Here is a 27,714-nt window from a genome sequence, read left to right on the forward strand (position 1 = left end):
TCCCTGCAGACCAAAGACCTGAAATTCCGAAAGGCAATCCACCCAAGAAAAAAATGTGCGGTCTGTGGACCTACTGTACAAAATAAATGGCAACCGCCCCAACCTATAAACAGCCTTAGCAGCAAGGTGCACATGGAAGGGCAATGCACATCACAAACAAAGGATTTCCCAGCACACTTACCAGCCAGCCTGCAAAACAGCCAATTTGGCCCTGCCTAACAGTTTGCATTAAAATGTCAAGGGTCCTCTGTATACTGTGGACCTAACTCTAAAATTTCCAGATCCTCCATAGTGGGAGCACATATGTCAATGGATAGGTTATGGGTAGTTGTGCCTGGAATAGATCATCCCTCCTTAAAGGTACAGGGGCGTGTACCCCAGCTATAGCAAAATCACAGCAAAAGCATCCAGTGCGTCCCTGCATCCAATTCAGCCAACTGTACAAAAAAAGGAAACCGTCCCAACCTATAACCAGTCTTAGCAGCAAGGTGCATATGGAAGGGCTAAGCACATCACAAATAATGGATTTACTAGCACACTTACCAGCCAGCCTGCAAAACAACCAATTTGGCCCTTCCTAACAGTTTGCATTAAAAACACAGACAGGGCCAAATTGGTTGTTTTGCATGCTGGCTGGTAAGTGTGCTGGGAAATAAATTAAGAATACATTAAGGGAAAAAGCCTTTTGACTTTAGAACCACTTTAAGTCTGGTTTGGTTATTGACCTCATTAATTTTTAAACTTATTTAAAGTATATTTAACAGACATCTTGCCCCATCCCTAGCTGCTCTATACTCACCTCTCCAGAGCTCTCCACCACTTCTTGTCTTTGGCAGCTGCCTCCAACATTGGAGCTCATAAGGAATATTTTGCTCAACCCCACCATCAGGTAAAACTGCATCATGAGAGGAGGCCACATGCTCCACCACACTCAGAAGCATCAGGCAATTTTGCAGTGGCGGCCAAAGAAAAGGGGGGTAGTTCTGGAGAGGTGAGAATAAAAGGGTCATGGGGTTGAATTTACACAAACCTTGTAATTTTGCCCTAAATGGGCAAATTTGAACAGATTTCAGATTTTGGATTTTTTTTTTACTTACATAAAACTGATCTGTCAGATTGAGAAGTGCTATATATGTATATTAAAAGAGATTTTATTTAAAAGTTTTTATTATTGCAAGCTGTCACTGTTATCAAGTGACCTCTTGCTATACTCATACATCCCTAGTACTTACTGTTGCACCTAAATGTTCTAGTTTCAGCATTCCCAGAATCCTCTTAAGGCTTGTTCACACCATGGTGGAGAGAAATTAGTTTTTCTGTTCTCACCACAGAAAATCTGAAAAATCTGCAACGTATATAAAACTCACTGAAACAGGCATTAAAACTGACGTAAACTCATGTCTCTGCAAGTGAAATCTGCATGTTTTTTGTATCAGTTTTTCTGCACATATGTTGTGAACAAGGCATAGTTCTACGCTACTCAAAAAAATTAAAGGAATACTTTGAAAACACATCAGATCTCAATGGGGAAAAATATCATGCTTGATATCTGATATGGACTGGGTAATGTGTTAGGAACATAAGAATGACCCATTGTTTGATGGAAATGAAAATTATCAACCTATAGAGGACTGAATTCAGGCACCCCAAAAATCAAAGTGAAAAAATGATGCAGCAGGCTAGTCCATTTTGCTGAAATTTTATTGCAGCAACTCAAAATGGTACTCAGCAGTTTGTATGGCCCCCTCTTGCTTGTATGCATGCCTGACAATGTCGGACCATGCTCCTAATGAGATGACGGATGGTGTCCTGGGGTATTTCCTCCCAGATCTGGACCAGGGCATCACTGAGCTCCTAGACAGTCTGAGGTGCATATGAACCTACGCATGATATCCCAGCGGTGTTCTATTGGATTTAGGTCAGGCGAGCGCAGGGGCCATTCAATGGTATCAATTCCTTCATCCTCCAGGAACTGCTTACATACTCTCACCACATGAGACCGAGCATTGTTGTACACCAAGAGGAACCCAGGACCCACTGCACCAGCATAGGGTCTGACAATGGGTCCAAGGATTTCATCACGAAACCTAATGGCAGTCAGGGTGCCATTGTCTAGCCTGTAGAGGTCTGTGCGTCCCTCCATGGATATGCCTCCCCAGACCATTACTGACCCACCACCAAAACGGTCATGCTGAATGATGTTACAGGGAGCATAACGTTCTCCACGGCTTTTACTTCTGCCACATGTGCTCAGGGTGAATCTGCTCTCATCTGTGAAAAGCACAGGGCACCAGTGGTGGACCTGCCAATTCTGGTGTTCATTGGCAAATGCCAATTGAACTCTGTGGTGCCGGGCAGTGAGCACAGGGCCCACTAGAGGACGTTGGGCCCTCAGGCCATCCTCATGAAGTCTATTTACAATTGTTTGGTCAGAGACATTCACACCAGTGGCCTGCTAGAGGTCATTTTGTAGGGCTCTGGCAGTGCTCATCCTGTTCCTCCTTACACTGAGCAGATACCGGTCCTGCTGATTGGTTAAGGACCTTCTACAGCCCTGTCCAGCTCTCCTAGAGTAACTGCTTGTTTCCTGGGATCTCCTCCATGCTCTTGAGACTGTGTTTCGGAGATGCAACAAACCTTCTGGCAATGGCATGTATTGATGTGCCATCCTGGAGAAGTTGAGCTGCCTGTGCAAGCTCTGTAGGCTCAGGGTATTGCCTCATGCTACTGACCCCAGCCAAATGCAAAACTAGTGAAAAACAGTCAGAAAAGAGGAGTAGGGAAACAAATGTCAGTGGCATCCACCTGTAAAACCATTTCTGTTTTGGGGGTCATCTCATTGTTGCCCATCTAGTGCACCTGTTGTTATTTTAATTAACAACAAAGCAGCTGAAACTGATTACCAACCCCCTCTGCTACTTAACTGACCAGATCAATATCCCAGGAGTTTAATTGACTTAATGCTATACTCTGATTAAAAAGTGTTCCTTTAATTTTTTTGAGCGGTGTACATACTTTCATACTGTGAGAGAGATATGGGTTTGTTCATACACTGTGGGTATTTGATTAGTGTTTTAGGGACATGTTGACTAAGCTTTCAATGTTTCATTGTGTTGGCAGATACACATTGGATGAATTTGGAACAGCGAGAAGGAGTGCCGTGGTGCGTGGGTTTATTGATGCACTCACCAGAGGTGGGCCTGGTGGAACCCCCAGACCTATTGAGATGCATTCTCATGATCCATTGAGGTATTTGAAGAATATCAACAAACACGTATATCTGCACTCAAATCATGATGTGACACATACTAACTTCGGAAAATCTCAGCACAAGCCCAGCTTCAGTTACGTTAAGATTTGCCCCTATTCTACAAACACACACGTTATCTATAGCACATGAAAGAGAGTGTTAAGGTGAGACAAGGAAAAAGATGAACAACTGGTTGATGGATAGGTGAGCAGAAGGTAGAGAATACCAGTGAACAGGCTCTAGGGAAAACATAGCAGAAGACAAGAAGCACTGCTGAGCAGGAGCAATGTACACGAGGAAGTAGTGAATAAGATCATATGAAAACATTGCACAAAAAAATTGCATGTGTCAAAGACTGTTCTTTATGATGAAATAAAAAAAGCAGGATCTATGTCAGATTTTGTATGTTTGATGTAAAGAGGGTAACTTATTTTTCCTCTACTAAAAAGATACGTTGGCGATATGTTGGCCTGGCTTCACCAGGCTACTGCATCAGAGAAAGAGCACTTGGAATCTCTTCTGAAGCATGTCAACATCCAAGGTGAGGCTAAAAATATTTAAATACTTTTTCTGTAGTTTTGGATAAAGTGGGAAAGGGTTAGGCTGTCTGCTAGGTCATTGTTGCTGTCTGTGTTCCCTATTGAGAGATTTACTCTCATCTGTTGTCCTGGAGATTGTTGCCCCTGGGACAGAAAGCAAAGGAATGTCTGGGACAGAAAGTGAAGGGAACACTTAGGGGGTACAATATCCCTTTTCACTGGGTTATTATCAGTGGCCGTCATAGCATGGGTGACATTAAAGACAGATATGTTACTCAGCTTGTGTAGGTTTTAGGTTTGACTCCACAAGCCCCAACACTGTGCCAATGTATGGGGCTCACCATAGTGATTTTGAGTTAGGCCATTTAAGGACGTTACCCTTCCAGCTTGAAGCATAAGTCTGCAAGTATCTTTAGTCTTCTCCTGTACTGCCGTATGCAGCAATATCCTTCTGCCTTCGTGTATGTTTATCACCCCTTACTGCCACTCATCTGTCTCTTTGTACTTGCTACTTCTGCAAATTTAATGAGCTTTCCTCTGAACCTCTGTATTATTTACATTTTCCCTGTAATGGTATTGCATACTGGGCACACAAAAAGCAGTATGCGGTGGCCATGTTGTTCAAGTCCCAGTTCACCCTGGCCATTTTTTCAGAATAAAAGACATAGCTGCAGTGACCTTACCCCCCCCCCCCTTCCCTCTTCAGTGTATACAAGCAACATTTTTATCAGTGCTTTGATGAGAGTAGCAGTGTCTACCCTTAATACCCATTTCAGATTAAGTGTCCTCCTAAAACTGTCAAATTTGCAAGCTTGATCTATAAGGAAAGCAACCAGATATCCTGCCAGATTACCCCTCATTGTAAGTACCTTAGCTAGAGTCATTAATAATACACATTGCTGTCTCTCTTCCCTGGTAGAATCAAGAACTTGTGTATTTCAAAACTTCTGAAATAATAACAGTACAGCCAGAATAAGAACATATGTACTTCTATCAGTTAATTAGAAGCATTTTGAGTCCAAACATCTCTACTCTAGGAGTACTGGGAGCAGAACTGGCCCCATTCCTTCCCTAGGTGAACTGAACATCTGAAGCCTATAATATTTATTTCCCTTTAAAAGGTAGTTTCATGCTATGCTAGATAATAAATTGCAAGTTAGACTGTAACATGTAGGTATTCCTATAGAGAACTGGATCTGTTGCATGATCATAAACACAGAGACATCACATGGCCACTCCTCAGCCTCTTAAAAAGGGGCTGCCTTGCAGTTGACAGCTCTTCTGTACCATCAAAATAAGAAAGACCTGTCATGTCTTATGAGAGCCACTGTACCATCTTGCTCATTGATTGGAGTCTGTTGAACAGGACTTGATAAGTATTTTCATTTTTCAACCCTTTTGTTTTGCTGTTGCAATGTTGTCTCTTTATTACTTTTATATGCCTTTCTTCTGTAAATATATCATATGCACCATTTGTTACCTTTTCATTATCAAACAATATTTTGAAAAGTGTTAAAATTATTTTTAATGCGCTAATGCAACATGTAGCCACTTGACCTCCGAAAGATTTTACCCCCCTGCATGACCAAGCCATTTTTTGCTATACCGCACTGCACTACTTTAACTGACAATTGCACAGTCATGCAACACAGTGCACAAATTCAATTTATATTTTTTTTCACACAAATAGAACTTTTTTTGGTGGTATTTGATCACCACTGTGGTTTTTTTATTTTTTAATGTTATAAATAAATTACCATTTTGAAAAAAATATATATTTTTTTTACTTTTTGTTATAAAACATATCCAATAAAAAAATAAAAAAGCATTTCTTCATAAATGTATTCTGCTACATGTCTTTGGTGAAAAAAAAAATCCCAATAAGTGAATATTAACTGGTTTGTGATAAAGTTATAGCGTCTACAAATGCCAGTAAATATACTGGAATTTTCTTCTTTTTTTCTTTTTATACTAGTAATAGCGACATTAGTGACTTATAGCGGGACTGTATTAGTGTGAAATGCAGTCTAAAGCTGACACTTTGTGGACACTGACTAAATGACACTGACATCACCAGTGACACTAATACAGTGACCAGTGCTAATATGCAGTGCCACTGTACTAATGACACTGGATAGGAAGGGGCTAACATCTGGGGCAATCAAAGGGTTAACTGTGTGCCTAGCCAGTGTTAATATGTTAACTGTGTGCTGTTTTTACATGTGATGGCTTTGATTTCCTGCTTTGGAGAGAGACAAAAACCATCTCATCCCTGCTGTAAGTAGAGAGATCTGTGTTGGTAAGCAATCACAGACACAGATCTCTCTCCTGTCTTCCACTCTGATATTTGGCGGGTCCTGCCATAAATCATAGGAGGGGACCTGCTGATTGGCATCTAAGAGAGCCAGTGAGAGTGCAGCCAGGTGGACAGCCACGTGTGTGCCCCCTACCCAGAAATGATCCATCATGTATATTTACATAATTCTGTGCAGTTGGCCAGCACCTTGGCAGTAAAACTACAGTGCACGGTTGGCAAGCAGTTTAAGAATCTGTCTTTTGAAAAAAGCTACTACATGGTAAATCTCTGAATATACAGTACATGTCTGTGCTGAGAGTGTGTACAGATGTTTATTTACAGTCATATTTGTCATTGCTTGTGACGGTTTGATAGGTCCAAAGCCATCAGGTGGCAGTTTGGTGCTTAAAGGGTTAATTGCTTAGTTAACTAAACCCAGTGACAACTGCTCTGTCTGTTGGCAAGCTGGAAATCTTTGTGCAGGGTGAGGCTGAGAGTGTCATTGTTGCGTATCAGTGACAGCATGGTGTTCGTTTGGCCAGTCATTCGTCACAAGTTGGTGAAGGTGACAGTGGTCTGACCTGCATTCGTCACATTCCCCTCACCCTTTACTGTGCCGTGTACACTGTTCAAATTGCCCCCCCTACATAATATCCGAAACTTGTTTTCAATGCCTTCCACTTTGTGCTCCTGCTCTCAGAGAAAAGATTTCAAACGGGGAATTTAGTAGAAGACTGGAGTATAAATCACCGGTCACAATGCTGCGATTTGTGTGCAATTTCAGTGCGATTTCCGAAGACTTTTTTGCTACTTGTAAATATTTTCAATGATTTAATGCAATTTGCAGTGCGATTTCCATTATATTCTACAGTTGTGCTCAAAAGTTTGCATACCCCAGCAGAAATTGAGAAATTTTGGCATTGATATTGAAAATATGACTGATCATATCAAAAAATGCTCTTTTATTGAAGGATGATTATCATATGAAGCCATTTATTATCAAATAGTTGTTTGGCTCCTTTTTAAATCATAATGATAACAAAAAATCACCCAAGTGGCCCTGATCAAAAGTTTACATACCCCAGCAGAAATTGTGAAATGTTGGCATTAATATTGAAAATATGACTGAGCATGCCACACAATGCTCTTTTATTGAAGAATGATGATCATATGAAGCCATTTATTATCAAATAGTTGTTTGGCTCCGTTTTACATCATAATGATAACAGAAATCACCCAAATGGCCATGATCAAAAGTTTACATACCCTGGAATGTTGGGCCTTGGTACAGACACACAAGGTGACACACACGGGTTAAAATGCCAATTAGAGGTTAATGTCCCACATCTGTGGCTTTTTAAATTGCAATTAGTGTCAGTGTATAAAGAGTCAATGAGTTTGTTAGCTCTTACGTGGAAGCACTGACTGACTATGGCTTCATATGATCATCATCCTTCAATAAAAGAGCATTTTTTTGCATGATCAGTCATATTTTCAATATCAATGCCACAATTTCTGCCAGGGTATGCAAACTTTTGAGCACAACTGTATGTATTTGAAGACACAACAAAACTTCAGAAAAAGTAATGCAAGACCTACTTTAGAAATTACGCTTCAGAAAATCGCATATGTTAAGACACTGACATTCACATTCATTAAATGCAATTTCAGGTGCGATTTCAATTCGCAGATCTCACCGGTGTGATCAGGCACTAAGGATGATGAGTCACGACAAGAACCTTATTATCTATAGCTGACTTCATTTGTCATTCAGATGGTACCCTTATCTATGATCTACAGTCTATTGCGAAGGTCTTTAGGGACTACTGTATTACAAAAAAAATTATACAACTGTCTTTCCCCTGACACTCCCCCTCCTTTTCATTCAGCTAAGTTCATTGAATTTATACTTCTTAGACTTCCAAAATTCCCTTTCAGTGACTTAATATCTCTTAGGCTACGTTCACACTAGCGTTGTGTGCAGGCGTGAGAAAGGCGTTTGGGAAGCGTTTTTACCGCTTCCCAAACGCCTCGGACAATTCTGCACATTGCAGCACATAGTGCTGTTCTAATGGGAGCGTCGCAGCAAAACGGACACCTCTGGTCGAGTCAGAAGGCGTTGAAGTCTCCTATTCTAGTCTATGGTGCCGCTCCGCAAATGCCCGGCCGGCATTTGCGGTGTGGTTGCGACACAGTTGCGGGGTGTTTGCGGAGCGGTAACACCATTCAAACTTCATTATAAGCATTTGTGGGGTGTTTTTAACGCTCGGCAAATGCCTAGCAACCGCCGCTGAACCACACATGCTGCGTTTGCCGAGCATTAAAAAACGTTCCGCAAACGCTGGACCAACGCTTGCCAAACGCTATAGGGGCGTTTGGCAAGAGTTGGTAAAACAGTCAAGTGTGAATGAGCCCTTAATGTGAACATAACTATGGAGGAGATGAAAGCCATTCTAAAAGATTTTACTCACCACAAATCTCCTGGCCTCCCCCACTCATATAGTAAAACTTTTTCTACCCATTTGGGCCCCTCACTTGCTTGACTTTTATAACGCTCTGCTTAAAGGGGAAATGCCCCATTCTCCGTTTCTTAATTTGTATATAACAATGTGACCTAAGCCTGGCATAAACACTACATGTCTGACTAACGATAGACCTATAGGGTTACTCAATTTTGACAACAAAATATTTACAAAGATTCTGGCTAATAGACTCTCTTAAATGCTGCCTTAAGGTATTATTAAAGATTAAGTTGATTTTAGGTGGACCATAGATCTAATAGATGTGGTAAACAAACATGCCACCCCTACTCTGTTACTGAGTCTAGATGCTTAAAAAGTTTTCAACAGGCTTGGATGGCCGTATATGTTTTCCATTCTACAACATTTTGGCTTAAAAGGCCTGTTTTTTTTTTCTTTTTAAAGCACTCCAATATTCCAATAAATCCAATATTCTTCTCCTTCATCACAAGTAAACTCACTCACACAATGTCCTCTACCTTTCCTATGTACAATGATACAAGATAGGGATGTCTGTTCTTTCCCTTATAGTTTATTCTTTGTTTAGAACCGTTCGCTGAGGCTATCCGATCTAATTGAAACATACATGGGATTCCTATTAGATATAAAGAATGTAAACTGGGCAGCACAGTGGCTAAATGGTTAGCACTTCCGCCTGGCAGTACTAGGGTCGTTGGTTCGATTCCCAGCCACGGCACCTCCTGCCTGGAGTTTGCATGTTCTCCCTGTGCCTGTGTGGGTTTTCTTCTCACACTCCAAAGACATGCTGGTAGGTTAATTGGCTCCTGTCTAAATTGTCCCTAGTATGTGTATGTATGAATGTGAGTTAGGAACCTTAGATTGTACGCCCCTTGAGGGTTAGGGACTGATGTGAATGTACAATATATATGTAAAGCGCTGCGTAAATTGACGGCGCTATATAAGTACCTGAAATAAATAAATAAACTGTCTTTATTTTCAGACAATATATTACTTAATCCTACAAGCTCTCATACCACTCTTCCAACACTACATCATGTTTTAGAGGATATTAGTCAGTTGTCGGGTTATGTGATGAATTCCTCCAAGACAGAGGCCTTACTCAATTCACATACCCTATGCACTACTTTCTGGTCAACATTTATTCAAATATATCATCACTAACATTACTCCTACATACTCCGCTTTATTTAAGGTGAATTTCCTACCACTTATTCAAAAGATCCACAAACTATTAAAACAATGGGATAGCTATAATCTATCTCTACTTGGGTATGTTTCAGCTCTTAAATTGTCCATACTCCCTAAGTTACTATATATATTTGAGACGCTCCCTGTTTTAGTTATGTAACTTACAAAAAGTCTTCAATATTTTTGGCATTATAAAGGTATTATAAAGTATTGCTAACTCTGTCCTTTATTCTTTGAAGGAAAAAAGGAGATTTAAATGCTCCTGACTTACTTAAATACTGTCACAGTATACATCTCTGTCACATAAAGTCTTGGTCTTCTCAATATGCCCCAAATCATTGGACGGAGAGAGAACAAGACAAATTGTTGCCAGTACACCTCAGCTCTTGGTATGATATAATAACGACAAACACTTCCTCCCTAAACTGTCACCGATAGCCTTTACATTACTGATATGGTTAAATGTAAACAACACTTCTCTCTCATGTCACCATTCTCCGGCTTGACTAATCTTTTATATAACCCAGAGATTCCGAACAGTCTGTCTATGGTACAAATGTTACCTTGGAGTCCAGCTAAATTATATCATCTTAGACATTTTACCAACTCAACTACCTGCAAACTTTTTACTTTTGATGACTTGAGGTCCTGGAAGAAATTACAATATCAACTTGTTTTACTCCTACTTACAATTTAAACTTTATTTCTTAATTAACGATGATGAGTCATCAAACCTGCCTGTGGCTTGTCTCCATGTCACTCCCCAACTTTACTGACTTTCTTCTGGAAGTGGCATCTATCAACCATATGTTGTGCACAGCTAGAACGTATGGGTTTTCAAACTGTTTCTTGGTTTGTGTTTCAGTTGGGTATTTAGCTGTGTGTCTGGAGCTGACTGGCCAGTAGGATTTGTAATGTCTCTGTCTCATTTATTGCAGGAGTTGAGGATAATATCCAAGAAGTAGTCGGACATATCACTGAGGGTGTCTGCAGACCACTGAAGGTGAATAATTGCACAATCACTTTCTACAAACCCCAATTATACGTTTTTCTTAAAACAAATTATATTCAGTAATACACGGTGTGACCAGTGACACCAACTAACAAAAGTGAACACTTTGTATTTCAACTTTTAGGAAATAGGTATGTTGTTGATGCATCTGGGCAGACGTTTTGTGCATAGGACTGCAAATCCAGCTTCTGAATGTAAAGTTGATTTTACACATCACAGTTGCTCTCTAGGGATTACTAGACAGCTTTTATGAAAGAGGGAACAATGACAGCAGCCCCTATACACAGGCACTGTAAAATGGAATTGTGAGAAGAATGGCATGAGCTACTTTCATATCTTATCTCAACCTGCAAGGTCCTGCAGGAGGGAGGTCATATTATATTACCTTGAAAGGCACATTGCCTAGGAAAAGCCAGGAGAGGAGTACATGCACAAGATCTGAGGAGAATGATTGACATGTTACACCCACTTGTGACACTTCTAAAGAATTCCAAGATTGCAGCATCTACAGATATTTAAACAGCCATTTGCTTTCTAGGTTACAGGAAAAGATTTTGCGTACATTATGTTCAAGATACTTACTTCCAGTCATTACCATTGGGGCTATAGCTTGTGTTTCCATGCTTTGGGCAAAGATTTGCTTTGAGCATTCTCTCCAGCCTTTCAGGAGGAGTCTTTGGGTCATGGCTATATAAAATAAGGAAACCAAGGTTTACTATAGCTGTTTCAAGTGTAGTTACTAGGATAGTCCTAGAAATCAAATTATTACTTTATTGCTATCACTGCAGGAAACTAAAATCTGATTTGTTGTTCTTGGTAACTGCTTTTTGAAGAACATTGTTATATGAGATTATGTGAGTTAAGGACCTTAGATTGTAAGCTCCTTGAGGGCAGGGACTGATGTGAATGTACAATATATATGTAAAGTGCTGTGCAAATTGACGGCGCTGTATAAGTACCTGAAATAAATAAATAAATTGGACTGAATTGATAAAAATTCCATAAAATCATGGATCCCAACAAAAGGGCAGTAGGCAAGTTTTTCACCCACTTGCAGTGAAAGCATATTTTTTGTAAGTTGAGGTTTAATGCAGTAATAGTTTAAGACAAACAGAACATACGTATTTTCCCATCATTTTAGTATTGCTAACTGGGTGACAAGTGAAAACAAAGTGGTTCCTTTCGAAATGTTGTTGAAACTATTTGAAAACACCAGAAGGCCACATTCTAATGCTATCGTCGTTATTCAAACTGTCATTTCTGCTTGTCCAGTTTAATTGAAGAATGATAACATAGTCACATTCAAGGTTATGTTTTTGTGTATAGAAATAGGATTGTTTACATCACTGTGGGAATCTTCATTTAAAAGAATGTAGCTTTAACACACCCAATGGTTTTGGCTTTGTTGTGGGCTTCATCTGGTAGGCAGATGCTTCTCATAATCCATGTAATTCGGATAAGGGCTCCCTAACTGTTGTCAGTTTGTGTGCCACACTCAAGCAGGATTTAAAAGCTAGAATGAAGATAAATATTAAACACTAATATCACCACTTAAATTACATTGAATCTAAACTACTGGTAAAAGAAAAATCATCCCTTGCAGTGTGGCAGGGGGACCTGCATTGCAAGGGTTAAATGATCATTTATATGCCCAGGGTCCATCACTCCACTGACACAGTCACTGGCATGTCACCAAATACAATGCAGAGACTGCCACCCTGCATTGGATGTGAGGACACCAAGGGCCACCCACAAGCTGGAGCATCGGGGAGCAGAACAGTTTGCTGGCTGCAGGAAGAGCCGCAAGGATACCTTTTTTTTCTAATTTAAATCTGGAACCCTTGGCATAAATGATCTAGCCAGTCCAATCCATGTGCTAGAATGCAGTTTTTGGGCTAGTTCAGTGTTGTAATCAGAGCTTGCGAAAATTCCCAGTGTGTTTTTCAAGCAATGACTGTCATTTTTGATGTGCTGAGCAAGTGCTTGGCAGGCTTTTAGCTAGCTATTTTAAAGGTGCAATTTGATTTGCTTCCTTTATATTTGCCCTCTCTTGTTCCTCCCTCTGCGACATACCAATAAAAATTTTTTTAGACCCAGCAATGCCATCGATACATTTCTGTGCATCTATATGCCAAATAGGTATATTATGGCTGGTGGGAATGGCTGGCAGGGTGTTGTACATAGCTTCCTAAAAACATCACAGCACCCTGCCTTTGTACTTCCCTCAAGACCCTAAAGCCCTGATGGAAGCAGTGAGCTGGCCCTTGGGAGTTATGTAACTGTTAAAAATACCCTGATGGTTGCATGTAAGTCTGGAGGAGTGCATGTTTCTAAGGAGGCATTTGCATGCAGACTTCCCTAGGTATTGTCTGCATGTGATGCTGAGTCTCCATGGCTGAAAGTACTGAAGTACAGTTAATGAAAAGGGGTCAGGCTAGGGATGAAAGGGTTAGATGATCCTAGACCTCCTCTAGCAAGGAAATGTAGTTGACTCTATCGGACTTGCAGCAGCTTCTAATGCACAGTGGGAAGCTCACAATGTGCAGTGAAATCAAAATCAAGCAATCTCAGTTCAGGAGAGGATATTGTCCTACAGTTTAAAACTGAAGGTAAGGCTGGAGTTCAGCTTTAATGATCCCTCCAGAATCATAGAAACACAAACTATATGCTTCTGCAATACTTCCTAACACCTGCATAGCATAAGAAGTGTTTGAGAATTGGTTCATTGACTTTTTAAAGGGATCAGAGTTGCCTTAGATTTCAAGACCAGCGCATTGACATTCAAAAGACAGCAACACAAAGCAAAACTTGTCTCAAATGTGTACAAACACATTCACTTACATTTGTGAGAGTAAGGAAAGCATTTTGGGAGTATTTGAAATGCTTACAACCACTTAAAACAGACCCTTCAGTCCTCAACAACTAAGCCCTGTAAAGTGCACTCCCCCACCCCCATTCTTAATTTGCAAGAAAAGAAAAAAAGAACATTACCTGCAAAAAAAACCCCCAAACTCAAAACCTTATACAGCGCTATTGGCTTTTGTAGATACAATTTAAATGAAATTCTAATCAAAGTGCAATATTGTACAAGAATGTGCATAAGTAAAGTGTCCATGTGCATCCAGTTATCCACAACAGTTTTCAAGCTGCTTGCTCTCAATGTGTCCAAGCAAAAAGGGCTTTCTTCAAACAAATGATAAAAGTTGTGCCTTTTTGTGTCATACAGTGCTTTTGTGATCCTCCACCACCAACACAGAAAACTCACTAGATTTATATGACTACCTTTCACTGGTTAGTTATAAAGTGCTTAGTGATAGAAGTTTACACCATCCATTTTCCATTGGGGCCAGATGTATTTCTTCCACTAATAACTGATGCGGCATATAGGGAGAGATAGAGTGAGACTGCCATAGTGTAACAGCTTTAAAAAACATTTATTATATAAACTGTTTCCACAATGTCTGCTCACATTAGCAGGTGCATGACCTTGCAAGGGGAAAAATACATGTGCTCTAGTACATTAGGAGTAGCAGGATATGGCTCAGTAGTGTGATACCTTCACAGCCATCTTCCTTCTCCCTTCTGACTCCTAGATGCAACACTTCCAGTTTTGCTGTACAGGATGACATCACTTCCTGCTGTGCCCCGACACGGTGTTTCTTCATCCTGACATTCTCAAGATGCTTGGCTTGGAAGCCCTCATTCCCTGCTCTATGTACCGCACGATTAACCCTTTCCTTTCTATTCAATCAACTTGAATTTACATTGTACATGTATGGTTGCAGGCATCGCCAAATAAAAACTAGATAAATTCACTTCTATAAGTTAAGATACCATGCTTTACACTCCACCTATATGCACTCCACATGCTTATTGACCCTCATGCTCAAGTAATAAATATGTTCACAAAGTAACTACCAACACTTACCTCTCCTTCTGTCTACTGCCTCTTACATGATGTACCCTTCTAGATGTGTTGTTGTTTGTAGTTACTTTGTGAATATATTTTAAAAAAGCTCTCACCCATGCCTACATGAAATTAAATGTTTTGTCTGGAGTTAGGGTTTAAAGCATAAACGTTTTCATTATTACTGATCAGTGGATAAGAGATTATACTTTGCATTGCAGCATCGGGTTCCCGGTTTCCTTCCCATCAGGGATACAGTACTGTATGTGTGAAGTTTGTATGTTCTCATCATGCATGGGCTTTTCTACAGATATTTTGCTTTTCTGCTAAAACCCCAAAACACACTGGTGTAGGTTAACTGGCTTCTGATGAAACAATCAAGACATTAAGCCTTGAAAATTCAGTGGATTGTCAAAAAAAAAAAGGATGACTATCTTGTTTATTACTAAGAATCCTCAGCTAGTGAGACCATTTGTGACTTCCACATTGCATGCAGTTTTGCTACCCTAAACTCAGCTGTATATTCCATAATTCTGTCATGCCAGAACACATGGTTCTCTCAGGTTGGCTATTCCAAAGATGTATGTTTGCCTTGGGTTCTGTCCTGCCCTCTTTACCACTGGATTAATTACAAGGCTGCTCAACAATTTTTATTTTAATAACGTAAATATCCTACTTTATTTTTTTGTTAGGTTCGTATAGAACAAGTTATTATTGCAGAGCCAGGTGCAGTGCTGCTGTACAAAATTTCCAATCTTCTGAAGTTTTACCACCACACAATAAGGTAAGAACCTGAAGTGAAAAACTTTCAGTGACCACATATCTTATTTTTTTTTTATTACAGGTACTTATGTAGTGTCAACAATTTCCACAAAGCTTCCACAGAAACATGATCCTTTGGCTAAAATGCTGGTCAACTGAACTCCCATACAAGAACCACTTTGAGTGGTTACCCTTCGAAGGCAAACACCACTTTGCAGCTCCTTGGATACATACATCAAGGAGTTTACAGAGAATTATTAAATCAAAAATGCAAAAATATACAGTATGAAACATTATATCCTTTACCACCCTTCAAACATGAATGGGCTGTTTTGTTGTAATTCAACTGCTACATGGTGTTGTACATATAGCTGGCATATGACTTAGAAAAGACGACTGCGTAACAGAGATGCAGTGTATATCAGAATTTACATAAATCCCTTTTTTACACTTTTGATACACATCCGCAACTAATTATTGAGGTTGTCGGGTTCACCGAGTAAATTTATTCATATATTTAGGCAAATATCAGTGTGCAACAAAATTTTAGTATGTTTTCACATATTTACAGCAAGGTCCTACAAATGTAGAATTTGGCGATTTTCTGCAAATTTATTTTAATCCATTTTTAAAATATTTGAAGCCTTGAAATATTTTCTAAGTTACATTAAATGTGAATGCAATTTTACCCAAGTCGTGCTCCTGTTCAATTTTTTTCTCAAAGATGTTTTCCTTCAAGCTAAGAACTGCTTTTAAATAAGAAAGCTCCTCAAATTGTTGTCTCTTCTAGTGCAATTGTTGGCACAAGCGCCTCTACACTGCTGACTACAATAGAAGAAATGCATTTATTAAGCAAAAAGATATTTTTCAACAGTCTGACTTTACATGCAAGTAAACTGATGGACAAGGTAAGGTAAGGATGAATATTGCTTCAGAATGGTGCATTTACTTGTTTTAACTACATTGTACTGTGTGTAAAAAAAAAAAAAAATGATTAAAACTTTAATCACCTTGACGTTTATCTAAATAATGAACCATTTTTGGGATCCCTTTTTTAATGTATTGATTTTTATGACTGGCATCTTAGTCAGTCGCTATCCCAAAGTGAACTCGTGTTCTGTACATTCTGGTGGCTTACACTGTAACAATTAGAGGCTTATTTATAAAGGTGAGGGGCAATCTAGGCACACTTGCTGCATTTTTTATGATGCATATATGGTGGTCAACCTAGGAAATATCTAGAGGGATCTTTTCAGGGAAGACTTTCAGAGGGACAGAGGTCATCTGAATTCTGACAGTTGCTTGGCAACTGTTAAATACTGTCTCCATTCTTCTGTGCAGTTTGTTGATCAGAATTACAGGAAGCAATTCTCAGACATTAGATAATCTATGAAAATGCTTAACTTGAGCACCTATTTCCCTTATAATCACAAAAACAGAAAATTGAAAAATAGAGAAAAATTGTTTTTATGTAGCTGCCTCTTTAGTGTGTTATAATGCATTTCCGAAAGATTAAAATTAACAATAAAAGTGTGGCGTTTACACTCTATTTACATACATAATGTCTTTAATTATCAAATGTACATAACAATAAATGTGAAAGTCCCACACCAGACAATGTGTGAAAGAATACTCCTTGCAGTGCCTAATTAGTGTCTCTTCATCCTAATTTTGATAGTGCTTCACCACTTGTGCCACTCCAATGCACTCACCACAAATCCATGACCCCTGAATTAAAAGGAAGGTCAAATGCACTTGTACCAAAAGCTTTTCTCAGTTCACTGTTTTCTTCTATAGAGATCTTTCAACAGCCATACAAATTACCCTCAATAATAAATGGATAAAAGCCAGAGGAAATAATATCCCACAGTATAGTATTTAGAAGTTAAAATGCCAGAAATAAAAGCTAGATTTCCACTGACATGTTTAGGTGCCCAATATCTCGGCACCAATACACTCAGCATGTGTAGTCACTGCCGCTGCGCTCTCAGGAGCCAGCATGCGTTCCAGTCACTAGAACCAGAAGTGATATCAATACATAAAAATGGATATGGCAGATGTGTTGACTGCCTCTAGATGTTTCGCCACCACGGCGTCCTCAGGAAGCTCCACTCCGCCATATTCTTGAATCCTTATATACTATACCCTAATTCCTGTTTGGCTAATGATTTAGAGTCTTCAAAAAAATGTTTGCCATCCACTTTCCAGTGTCCTATTTCTTATTATATTTGTTGTGTAGATTTGTGTTGAAATTTACAATTGGCAAAACAATATAAAAACCAAAGATACTTAGATAAAAAAAACAAATAAAACCATATATAAGAAAGTTATGTAAAAAAAACTTTTGTATAGGCCTAGTGCTTTTATAATAAACTTCTTTTACATATATTGGTGTAATATGTGACCCTGTTATTCCTATACCCACCCTGGTCTGCTCCCCCTAGTGGTTACCTACATATTTTTCCACAATTTTAAATGAAGTTTTACCCTCACATCCATATTTCTATAGAAAATAAGTAGAAATAAATATACACTATATTGCCATAAGTATTGGGATGCCTTCTTTACACGCACATGAACTTTAATGGCATCCCAGTCTTCAATATTGAGTTGCCCCACCCTATGCAGCTGTAACAGCTTCAACCCTTCTGGGAAGGCTGTCCACAAGGTTTAGGGGTGTGTCTATGGGAATGTTTGACCATTCTTCCATAAGAGCATTTGTGAGGTCAGGCACTGATGTCGGACGAGAATGCCTGACTTGCAGTCTCCACACCACACTAATTCATCCTGAAGGTGTTCTATCGAGTTGAGGCAGGCCAGTCAAGTTCCCCACCCCAAACTTGCTCATCCATGTCTTTATGGACCTTGCTTTGTGCACTGGTGTGCAGTCATGTTGGAACAGGAAGGAGTCATCCCCAAACTGTTCCCATAAAGCTGGGAGCATGAAATTGTCCAAAATGTCTTGGTATGCTGATGCCTTAAGAGTTCCCTTCACTGGAACTAAGGGGCCAAACCTAACCCCTGAAAAACAACCCCACACCATAATCCCCCCTCCACCAAACTTTACACTTGGCACAATGCAGTCAGGCAAGTACCGTTTTCATGACAACCGCCAAACCTAGACACATCCAATCTGGAATTCTCTGAATGACTTTCTATATCTTGTTAGATGTATCAATTGCTTTTTAAGCACTTCACTTCATGCCCATGCTCTTGGTCCATTTCCAAATTTTTCTTCCTTTATGTTTGACTACAAACTAGGATATCTCCATGCATAAAGTTCACATAATAGTAGGCTAGGGATAAAAGAAGGCTAAACTACATGTTTTACTTAGAAATGGGGATCATCTTACTAATTCTTACTATGTGTATCACTATTTACTTTTTTATACTTGATATATAAAGAATCAGCGAGCGCTTAAATAAAAGAGCAGCTATGCACTAAAAGAAAACCTTCAGAAAGACATATACAATATTTGTGCAGTGCTAAAATAATAAACACAATCCTGATGCGTGTAAATTAAATATCATAAAAATATATATTTCCAGTTCGTGATAAATAGAATAGAATATAATCCTGATGTATATAGATCATATGTCAACCCTGCTGATTGATATACTACCAGGAATAACTGTGTCACCTTGGGTCTTAATTTTATTCATCTATACATTGATCACGGACTTTAAATACATTCAAGACCCAAGGTGACACAGTTATTCCTGGTAGTATATCAATCAGCAGGGTTCAGTGAGTGGCGATATATAGATAAAATGCACACTCCCCAGATGCGCAAAGGTATTGCGCAGTATACTAATCAATGGAAGTCTGCCAGGAATCCCTCTTTAAGGTGGTACAGGAATCAGCCCAGGATAGGTGAATATCATCAGGGTTGTAAGGTGGCGTTAAAACCGGAGGTCCCCTTTAAGGACGGGAGTGCAGCCTCTTCCAAATACAGGGATGGTCACCAGGGGGAGCTCCTGAGTGCGCAATGGATAGTGTTCTGCTTCTCACACTGAGACACAGCTACAGTAAATGTGTGGGTTCCTGGTGTAGTCAGGGGTATCTTCGTCAGGTAGTTAGGGCTGTTTATCCCGACTCCATTAATATAAGGTGTAGGATCAGACAGCGTTTGGACACTCTGCTTCCAGTGTCTAAACGCTGTCCGATCCTACACCTTATATTAATGGAATCGGGATAAACAGCCCTAATTACCTGACAAAGATACCCCTGACTACACCAGGAACCCACACGTTTACTGTAGCTGTGTCTCAGTGTGAGAAGCAGAACACTATCCATTGCACACTCAGGCTGATCCTACACCTTATATTAATGGAATCAGGATAAACAGCCCTCAATACCTGACGAAGATACCCCTGACTACACCAAGAACCCACACATTTACTGTAGCTGTGTCTCAGTGTGAGAAGCAGAACACTATCCATTGCGCACTCAGGAGCTCCCCCTGGTGACCATCCCTGCATTTGGAAGAGGCTGTACTCACGTCCTTAAAGGGGACCTCCGGTTTTAACGCCACCTTACAACCCTGATGATATTCACCTATCCTAGGCTGATTCCTGTACCACCTTAAAGAGGGATTCCTGGCAGACCTCCATTGATTAGTATACTGCGCAATACCTTTGCGCATCTGGTGAGTGTACACTTTATCTATCGCCACTCACTGAACCCTGCTGATTAATATACTACAGGGAATAACTGTGTCACCTTGTGTCTTAATTTTATTCATCCATACATTGATCACGGACTTTAACCGTTTCAATACCGGGCAATTTTACACCTTCCTGCCCAGGCCATTTTTCAGGTTTCAGCGCTCTCACACTTTGAATGACAATTGCGCGGTCATACAACATTGTACCCAAACTAAAATTTTATCATTTTCTTCACACAACTAGAGCTTTCTTTTGGTGGTATTTAATCACCGCTGGGGTTTTTATTTTTTACTAAATTAACAAAAAAAGACAAAAAATTTTGAAAAAAAAACACATTTTTCTTTGTTTCTGTTATAAAAGTTTACAAATAAATAATTGTTCTTCATAAATTTAGGCCGAGATGTATTCTGCTACATGTCTTTGGTGAAAATAACCCAAATTAGGATGTATTTTTTAGTTTGTAAGAAAGTTATAGAGTTCACAAACTATGGTATAGATCTGATTATTGATCAATCCTGAAGTACTGACAGCCAATCTAATTTCTTGAGGTCCAAGAATGTCAGAATAGTACAGATATCCCCCAAATGACCCCTTTTTGCAGAGTAGACAGTCCGACGTACTTCATAAGAGGCATGGCGAGTTTTTTGAAGTTGTATTTTTTTGTCATAATTTTTAGGAAAATTAAAAAATTAAAAAAATTATTTTCACTATTTTTTTTTTTACATGCTGTCACCAGTGCAGTACAGCGTCATCATATAACTGGCATGGCGGTGAACAGGGACACTGACTGGTGACAGTATGAAAAAAAAAAAAAATATATATTTTTTAAATTTTTTTATTATATTTAATTTTTTATTACATTTTTTTTATTTTTTTTAAGATTTTTTTTTTTCATATTTTATTATGACCAAAGTAGTACAATGTTACCATAGTAACATTGTACTACTTTGGGGAAGTGATCAGTATTTTTTTTTTATTTTTTTTTTTACACAATTTGCTTATAGCAAAGAATTACTTTGCTATAAGCAAGCATTTACCTGAATGAAAAATTCAGCTTTTCTTTTTTTTTTTTGTGCTTAGCTGTGATTTGGTCACAGCTAATCACATGACATGTGCATGTGATTAGCTGTGACCATTCACAGCTAGGCACTAGTATACAATGGATGGCATCATGAATGAAGCCATCCATTGTATACAACTGTCATGTGACCTGCTGTGATTGGTCACAGCAGGTCACATGGTACCAGCAACGGGAGCCGGTACTCGGATCTGTCATCGGCCGTGTCAGAGGTGCACGGCCGGTGACAGATCGCACTGCTGCGCCGCTCTGCATTAGCGCAAACGGCGCATGTGCGGGAGCACGCCAAATGGCGTGCACCCGGAATGCAGGGACACATTTGAAGCCGCCAAACGGCCATTGGCCGGGCGGCTAATGGTTAAATACATTCATGTGACATATGATCTATATATATTAGGATTAGATTCTATTCATATTTATCACGAACTGGAAATATATATTTTTATATTTTATTTGCACGCATCAGGATTATGTTTATTATTTTAGCGCTGCACAAATATTATATATGACTTTTTTTATACTGCTCATCTATTTTTATAATGTCATCCGCCTTAAATCATTATCCATGAAAATTTAATTGACACTTTCTTAAGGTGGAATTCTGGTCTAAACCTTATCTAATCTTAAACATGTTCTCACCCCCATTCTAGGTCTTGTACTAAATACCCTGAAGAACAGGGGTGCTCAGTAAAATTGATTTCACATGTGGCATGCAGAGCCCTCTGCTGTGGCCTGTGACCTCAATCCAGGGAAGTACATGCCCATGCTCTGGGATGGCGGGTCGGCAAGCCAACCTGCCTCCTAGAGCATCAGAGCGCATGGAGCCGGCACAGGTGGCCGCGGAGGAAGCAGGAGCTGCATAAGCTCCTGTTCCAAGGAGAATGATCCAAGTCCCCTTCTCCTGGGGCCTCTCTAGCAGCCCAGAGAGCGATGCCAGCAGAAGCTGGAGAGGAAAAAGTCAGTGTATTAAACTTCACACACACACTGAACTTTTGCAATGAGTATATTAACAATTATAAAAAATGGCTGATAAGCTGCTTTCACACTGATCCACAGGTGCAGCGCAGTGCAGTGGCTTTCCTGTGGGTAAGCTGCACAGAGCCATAGATTTCTGTTATATCCTGCAGGTTTGGTGTGCTTTCTGAAAGCACACCAAAACTCCTGAATGCAGGAGTCTATGGCAAAGCCCAAGAAAGCCGCAGGTGCACTGCAGCTGTGGTGTGGGTAAACCGCAGCGCATTCGTGTGAAAGCAGCCTTATAGGCTCAGGACAGTAAGGGCTTGTTTACACTTGCAGTTCATTGTGGCCCACGACCGGTTACCAAATCACTTAAGTGGCCCTCGCTCTTTAAAAGGTTGAGCACCCCTAGTGTAGAAGAGCAATGCTTATACTTAGAAATATAGATATACCACTTTATTGCTTTAGGCAGGGTATCCTATTTAATAAGCTCAAAGATCGCACCTATTAAAAGGTGTGGGTGTAAACCAAAAAATTATAACGAAAGAAGTAGTAGTTGCAATGAGCCAATTACCGAAGTAGGTAATAAACACCCAAGCAATGTAGCTTATATGTAAAATCACATATTTTTATTATTCCCTTTGGGAGAAAAGGTAATATCCGTGGATGGTGACATATACAATCACTGAATACACATTAAAAACAATGAAAGACAAGCAACCTGAATTGCAACATTGAATATTTCTAGTGGTATCCACTTTGACTGGTTGAGATATACAGCAGCATATTAGCAGAAATAGCCAATATTCAGCCGTTTATCACAAGGCTTTGTGTTGTACACATGTATATCCTGCATATACAATGATAGCAGTAAGACAAAAAATTAGCCAAGTATATAGCTAGATATGCATAATTATGACTATTGAATGTGTGAGAACTGCAAAAAAAATGCAAGTTGAAAAAAGAAATGAGTATGTCCATTTGTAAAGTGCAGGAAGGAGTTCCCATGGAATGAAAGATTCATACTGTCCCATGTTCCTTCATAGCTTGAATACTGTGTGGTTTAAGCCTCCATATATCGTGAAAATATGTAGATATCTTTATCCCTTCTGGGTATTCCTCCAGATAGACAACATGGCAAATGTATTGTGAAGCTGAGAATAAATTGCAAAACTTCAGATGATGTGTGCAGTAACAGTTAACGATGTTTTGACAGTGCACCCCACTCACCACTGTTGTACTGGCTAATGGCCTAGCCCAGGGGTAGGCAACCTGCGGCTCTCTAGCAGTTGTGGAACTATATTTCCCATGAGACATTGCAAAATTGACAATTACAGCTATGACTTGCAGAGGCATGATGGAACTTGTAGTCCTGCAACAGCTGGAGAGCCACAGATTGCCTACCCCTGACCTAGCCGTTTCCCAGGAAATAGATTCTCAGCCCGATGAGACTTGATTATCATGTTGTAGATATAGAGTGGATTATTCACACAGTTCCCGTTATGGCAATGATCAAACCTCATATCACGAATATTCCTTGTGCAGAGTTCCCGCCAGATCATGAGGCATATCTCATGGCACAGTAACATGGCCGCTCTCACCAGTCCATGGTGTTGTCCATGTGGGACGTTGCTTCCGGGTTTGATGACGTCAGTACGTTACATTGACGCGTTTCGTCCGCCAATCAGTGCAGACTTCTTCAGAATAGGGAGGAGACAGTAAAGGCTGCTTTAATACCCTGTACCTTAATTGGGAATAATTTACAGCTCCCCCTAGTGACCAAAAATCATCATGACTCATTCAAAAAGATTAAAAAATGACAGTATATCAGTAAGAGTAAATAATCCACCCTAATGGAAGAATTATTTTAACATGGCAAATATTCAGAATTACTCAATTTCAATCCAAGAATACCTTGAAATTAAGTTCAATAACCTTTGGGAACCAAAGTTTCAAGAGTGTATATCCAGAATTTTTCTGTAATAATAATTTGTCGAAATCACCTTGTCTTGGGGAGATGTTAAGGGAAAAGATACCTTTTACCTTGAAGCCATCAATTCGTCCATTATGGACTTCTTTGAAATGTTGAGCTAATGGATTTTCACTACCATTTTCTTTAGGTTTATGTTTAGATTTAATATCTCTAAGATGTTCACCTATGCGAATTCTTAATTGACCTTTTGTTTTTCCTGTATAAAGTTTTTTACATGGATATTCAATTATATATATGACCTTGGAACTAGAACAATTAATGAAATTACAGATATTGTAAAATTTCGTTCTCCTCGAGTTTGGAAAGTTCTTAGTTTTATCCACATGGGGGCAAATTTGGCAATGTCCACATGGAAACATACCAGTTAGTGTAGGTTGTTCAGTTAGCCAGTTACTTCGTATTGGTTATCTATATTCTGATCTTACTAGTAGATCATTTAAATTGGCTGCCCTACGTGCCACCATTGAAGGCTTTTCTCCCACTATATTAGCTATAATAGAATTAGCTGTCAGTACCTGCCAGTGCTTTAGCATTGTATTTTTAACATCTTGCCATTGTTGTCCAAATTTAGTAATGAATCGAATAGGTCCTTTAAATTTTGAAGATTGATCTTGTGTCCTTGTGTCAAGTAGTGTTTCTCTATGGGCTTGTATTGCTCTCCCTTTTGCTTTTCTAAGTGTTCTATGGGGATATCCTGTATCTCTAAATTGTTTATACATAGATGTAGCTTCATTTTGAAATTGTGTTATATTTGGGCAATTTCTCCCAATGCTTATACTTACCTATTCCCTGGGCTTTCTGATTTGCGCACATGATTGGCTCTCAGCGCTGGCTTAAGTCGACAACAGATACATCATGGTAAGCCTGTGTGTGACATCACGCATCAGCGCAGGCATTGCAGCCATTGTCTACAATCTCTCTTCTTCCCTGAAGCTAGTGTTGGGAGCCAGTCATGTCACTGGACCGGAGCACCGAGGGAATATGCCTGTATACACTTCTTCTACAGGGTAGTTAGTATAGGACTTAGAATGGGGTGGGAGCCGGTTTAGACCAGACTTCTACTTTAACAATTGCGCTTAAAAACACATTCCAATGCACTTATAGAATATGAGCTTGACTGTCTTGTGCTGTCATCCCCCTGGCACACTACTGCACACCTCTATTGTGATAAATATTGACCCATTATTGATTTTGCAAAAATTATGGAATTTTTGTTTGGCATATCATATTTTGTTAGATTTCTTAAAGTGTTACTAAACCCACAACAGTAAAATCAATCTGTATATGCAGTAAAGCATGCTAATTATACGCAGTGTGGAACGTAAGGGCTTGATCCTCTGCAATGTGTAAAAAAGATGTTTGATCCTGTCTTCTTTGATCCTCTGCTTCTTCCACATTCCCCATTTCATCTCCTGATAGAACACAGCCTTGGGGACACTGTACAGATGCTCAGTTTGGTGTGTACTGCTAGATAGTTGGGTTTTTTTTTGGGGGGGAGGGTGCATGTGATCAGCACAGGGCCAATCAGCACAGACAGAGGGTCAGGGGTTTTGCAATCTCAGGGCAGTGAGAGGAGAATGAAAACTCCTCCTACAAGCTTTAATCAGTGCTCAGATGAATACTGATAGTCACAAGACTGCTCTAACTGCTGATGAGAAAAGGTATTTTGCAGTTTATATTTACTAAACTATTTGCATTTCCATGTTCTGTGTACTGTGAGAGACCAGATATAGTGAATGCAGGGTCCTGGGTTTAGTAACACTTTAACATTTGACACATTACTCACTTATTACTTTTCGAACCCTTTAACTTGAACAATTAATTTGTGCATTTTATAAATACTTGGCGCATCAAGAATAGTTCATAAAGCCCTTTTGTGTGGCTAATAATTAATTCTTCCATTTGATCATGCTCTTGTAAAAGCAATGAATTTAAAGTGGTTCTAAAAGCAAAACGTTTTTTACCTTCCTGTATTCCCTGCATTAGGGTAAAAAATGTTCTACTAGCGCTTCCCCCCCACCTTTAACCACTTGGCAACCGCACTATAGCCGAATGGCGTCTACAGCGCAGTTGACCAGTTCTGGGAGGACGTCATATGACGCCGTCCCACGCGCAGCCAACAATCTCCATGATCACTGTGTCCTACGGACACAGCTAATCACGTGATGTGGTAAAAGGCCAATCACAGCGTACGTTTACCACGTGATCAGCCGTGTCCAGTGACACAGCAGATCACCGGTAACTGCAGTTGGCGGTTATCGGCTGCACTTTCCTCACGTTGTCACAGCATGAGGAATGTACTGCAGATAACTGGCAATTGTCAGAGGACGGATCGGCACCGATCATCAGGGCACTGATCAGTGCCACCTATCAGTGCTGCCCAGCAGTGCCGTCAGTCAGTGCCACCCAGCAGTGCTGCCCATCAGTGCCCATTATTGTTGCATATCAGTGCCAGCTCATCAGTGCCGCCTATTGCTGCCTATCAGTGCCCATCATTGCTGCCTATCAGTGCATCCCCATCAACGCACATCAGTGAAGGAGAAAATTACCTGTTTGCAAAATTGCATAATAGAAACAAAGAAACTTTTTTTTTTTTTTGTTTTTAACGCAAAAAATAAAACACCCAGCGACGAGTAAATACCACCAAAAGTAAGCTCTATTTGTGTGAAAAAAAAAATGATAAAAATGTCATTTGAAATAGTGTTGCATGACCGCGCAATTGTCATTAAAAGTGCGACAGCGCTGAAAGCTGAAAATTGGCCTGGGCAGGAAGGGGGTATAAGTGCCCAGTAGGCAAATGGTTAAACACCTACCTGACTCACTATCCACCAGCAGCCCTGCTCACCTCTCTTCCTGGATTCACAGGCTTCACTGAGAGCAATGGGAGCCATAGGCTTCTGCTGCTGTTAGTCAAAACCTGTAAGGAGCAGGGGGTGTGTGGCTAAACTGCACTGTGTGTGTCTATGAATGCACACAGCCTGGCTCTGGAGTGTGCCCGCACGGGGGCCCCAATAGTATACAGCTTATTAAGGGGCACCCACAGGGAGAAGGAGAGGTCAGCGCCGATGAGGGACTGCCAAAAGAAAAGGGGCCAGACTCTGTGCAATGTTGTTGCACAGAGCACATAAGTATAACCTGTTTTTTTTATTTAATTAAAAAATATTGCCTTTAGCCTTGGTTCACACTGATGCGATTTCTGATGTGAATTGAATCACACTGAATCGCATAACAAGAAAAATAACATTGGTTCCTATGGAGCCTGTTCACATCAGTGCAGTGCAATACAGGGTCCTGTGCTTGTGTGATGCTATACAGTGTGATTCCATGGTGCATGAACTTCAATGGAATCACTTTCAAACTGCTTATCCATCCTATTACAATACGTTTCCAGCAGGTTTGGTTCCCCAGCACAGAAATTGTAGCTGTATCCAAATTGTGTATTGCACTTAAACTGCAACTTGAAAATTACACTTCAAATCTGATCAAAATAGCACTGCATCAGTGTGATCCCAGCCACAGAAATGCTTTAATTAACAGAAGTAGCATTGTACTGAAAACGCTGA

The 27,714-nt window shown here is 39.9% G+C and overlaps 1 protein-coding gene across 1 annotated transcript in view; it reads left to right on the forward strand.

Annotated features, from left to right (window-relative positions):
* Positions 1–27,714, forward strand: part of LOC149439103 (conserved oligomeric Golgi complex subunit 6) — a 92,788-nt gene that overhangs the window by 33,854 nt on the left and 31,220 nt on the right. Inside the window, exons 5-9 of the mRNA XM_089659473.1 lie at positions 3,121–3,249; positions 3,700–3,791; positions 10,713–10,777; positions 15,386–15,477; positions 16,246–16,363. Of these exons, the coding sequence (XP_089515599.1) occupies positions 3,121–3,249; positions 3,700–3,791; positions 10,713–10,777; positions 15,386–15,477; positions 16,246–16,363 (496 nt within the window). The remainder of the gene's footprint in view (positions 1–3,120; positions 3,250–3,699; positions 3,792–10,712; positions 10,778–15,385; positions 15,478–16,245; positions 16,364–27,714) is intronic.

The sequence above is a fragment of the Staurois parvus genome, unplaced genomic scaffold (genome assembly GCF_062004578.1).
Source record: "Staurois parvus isolate SC_StPar_1 unplaced genomic scaffold, SC_StPar_1.0 ptg001160l, whole genome shotgun sequence".
NCBI lineage: Eukaryota > Metazoa > Chordata > Amphibia > Anura > Ranidae > Staurois > Staurois parvus.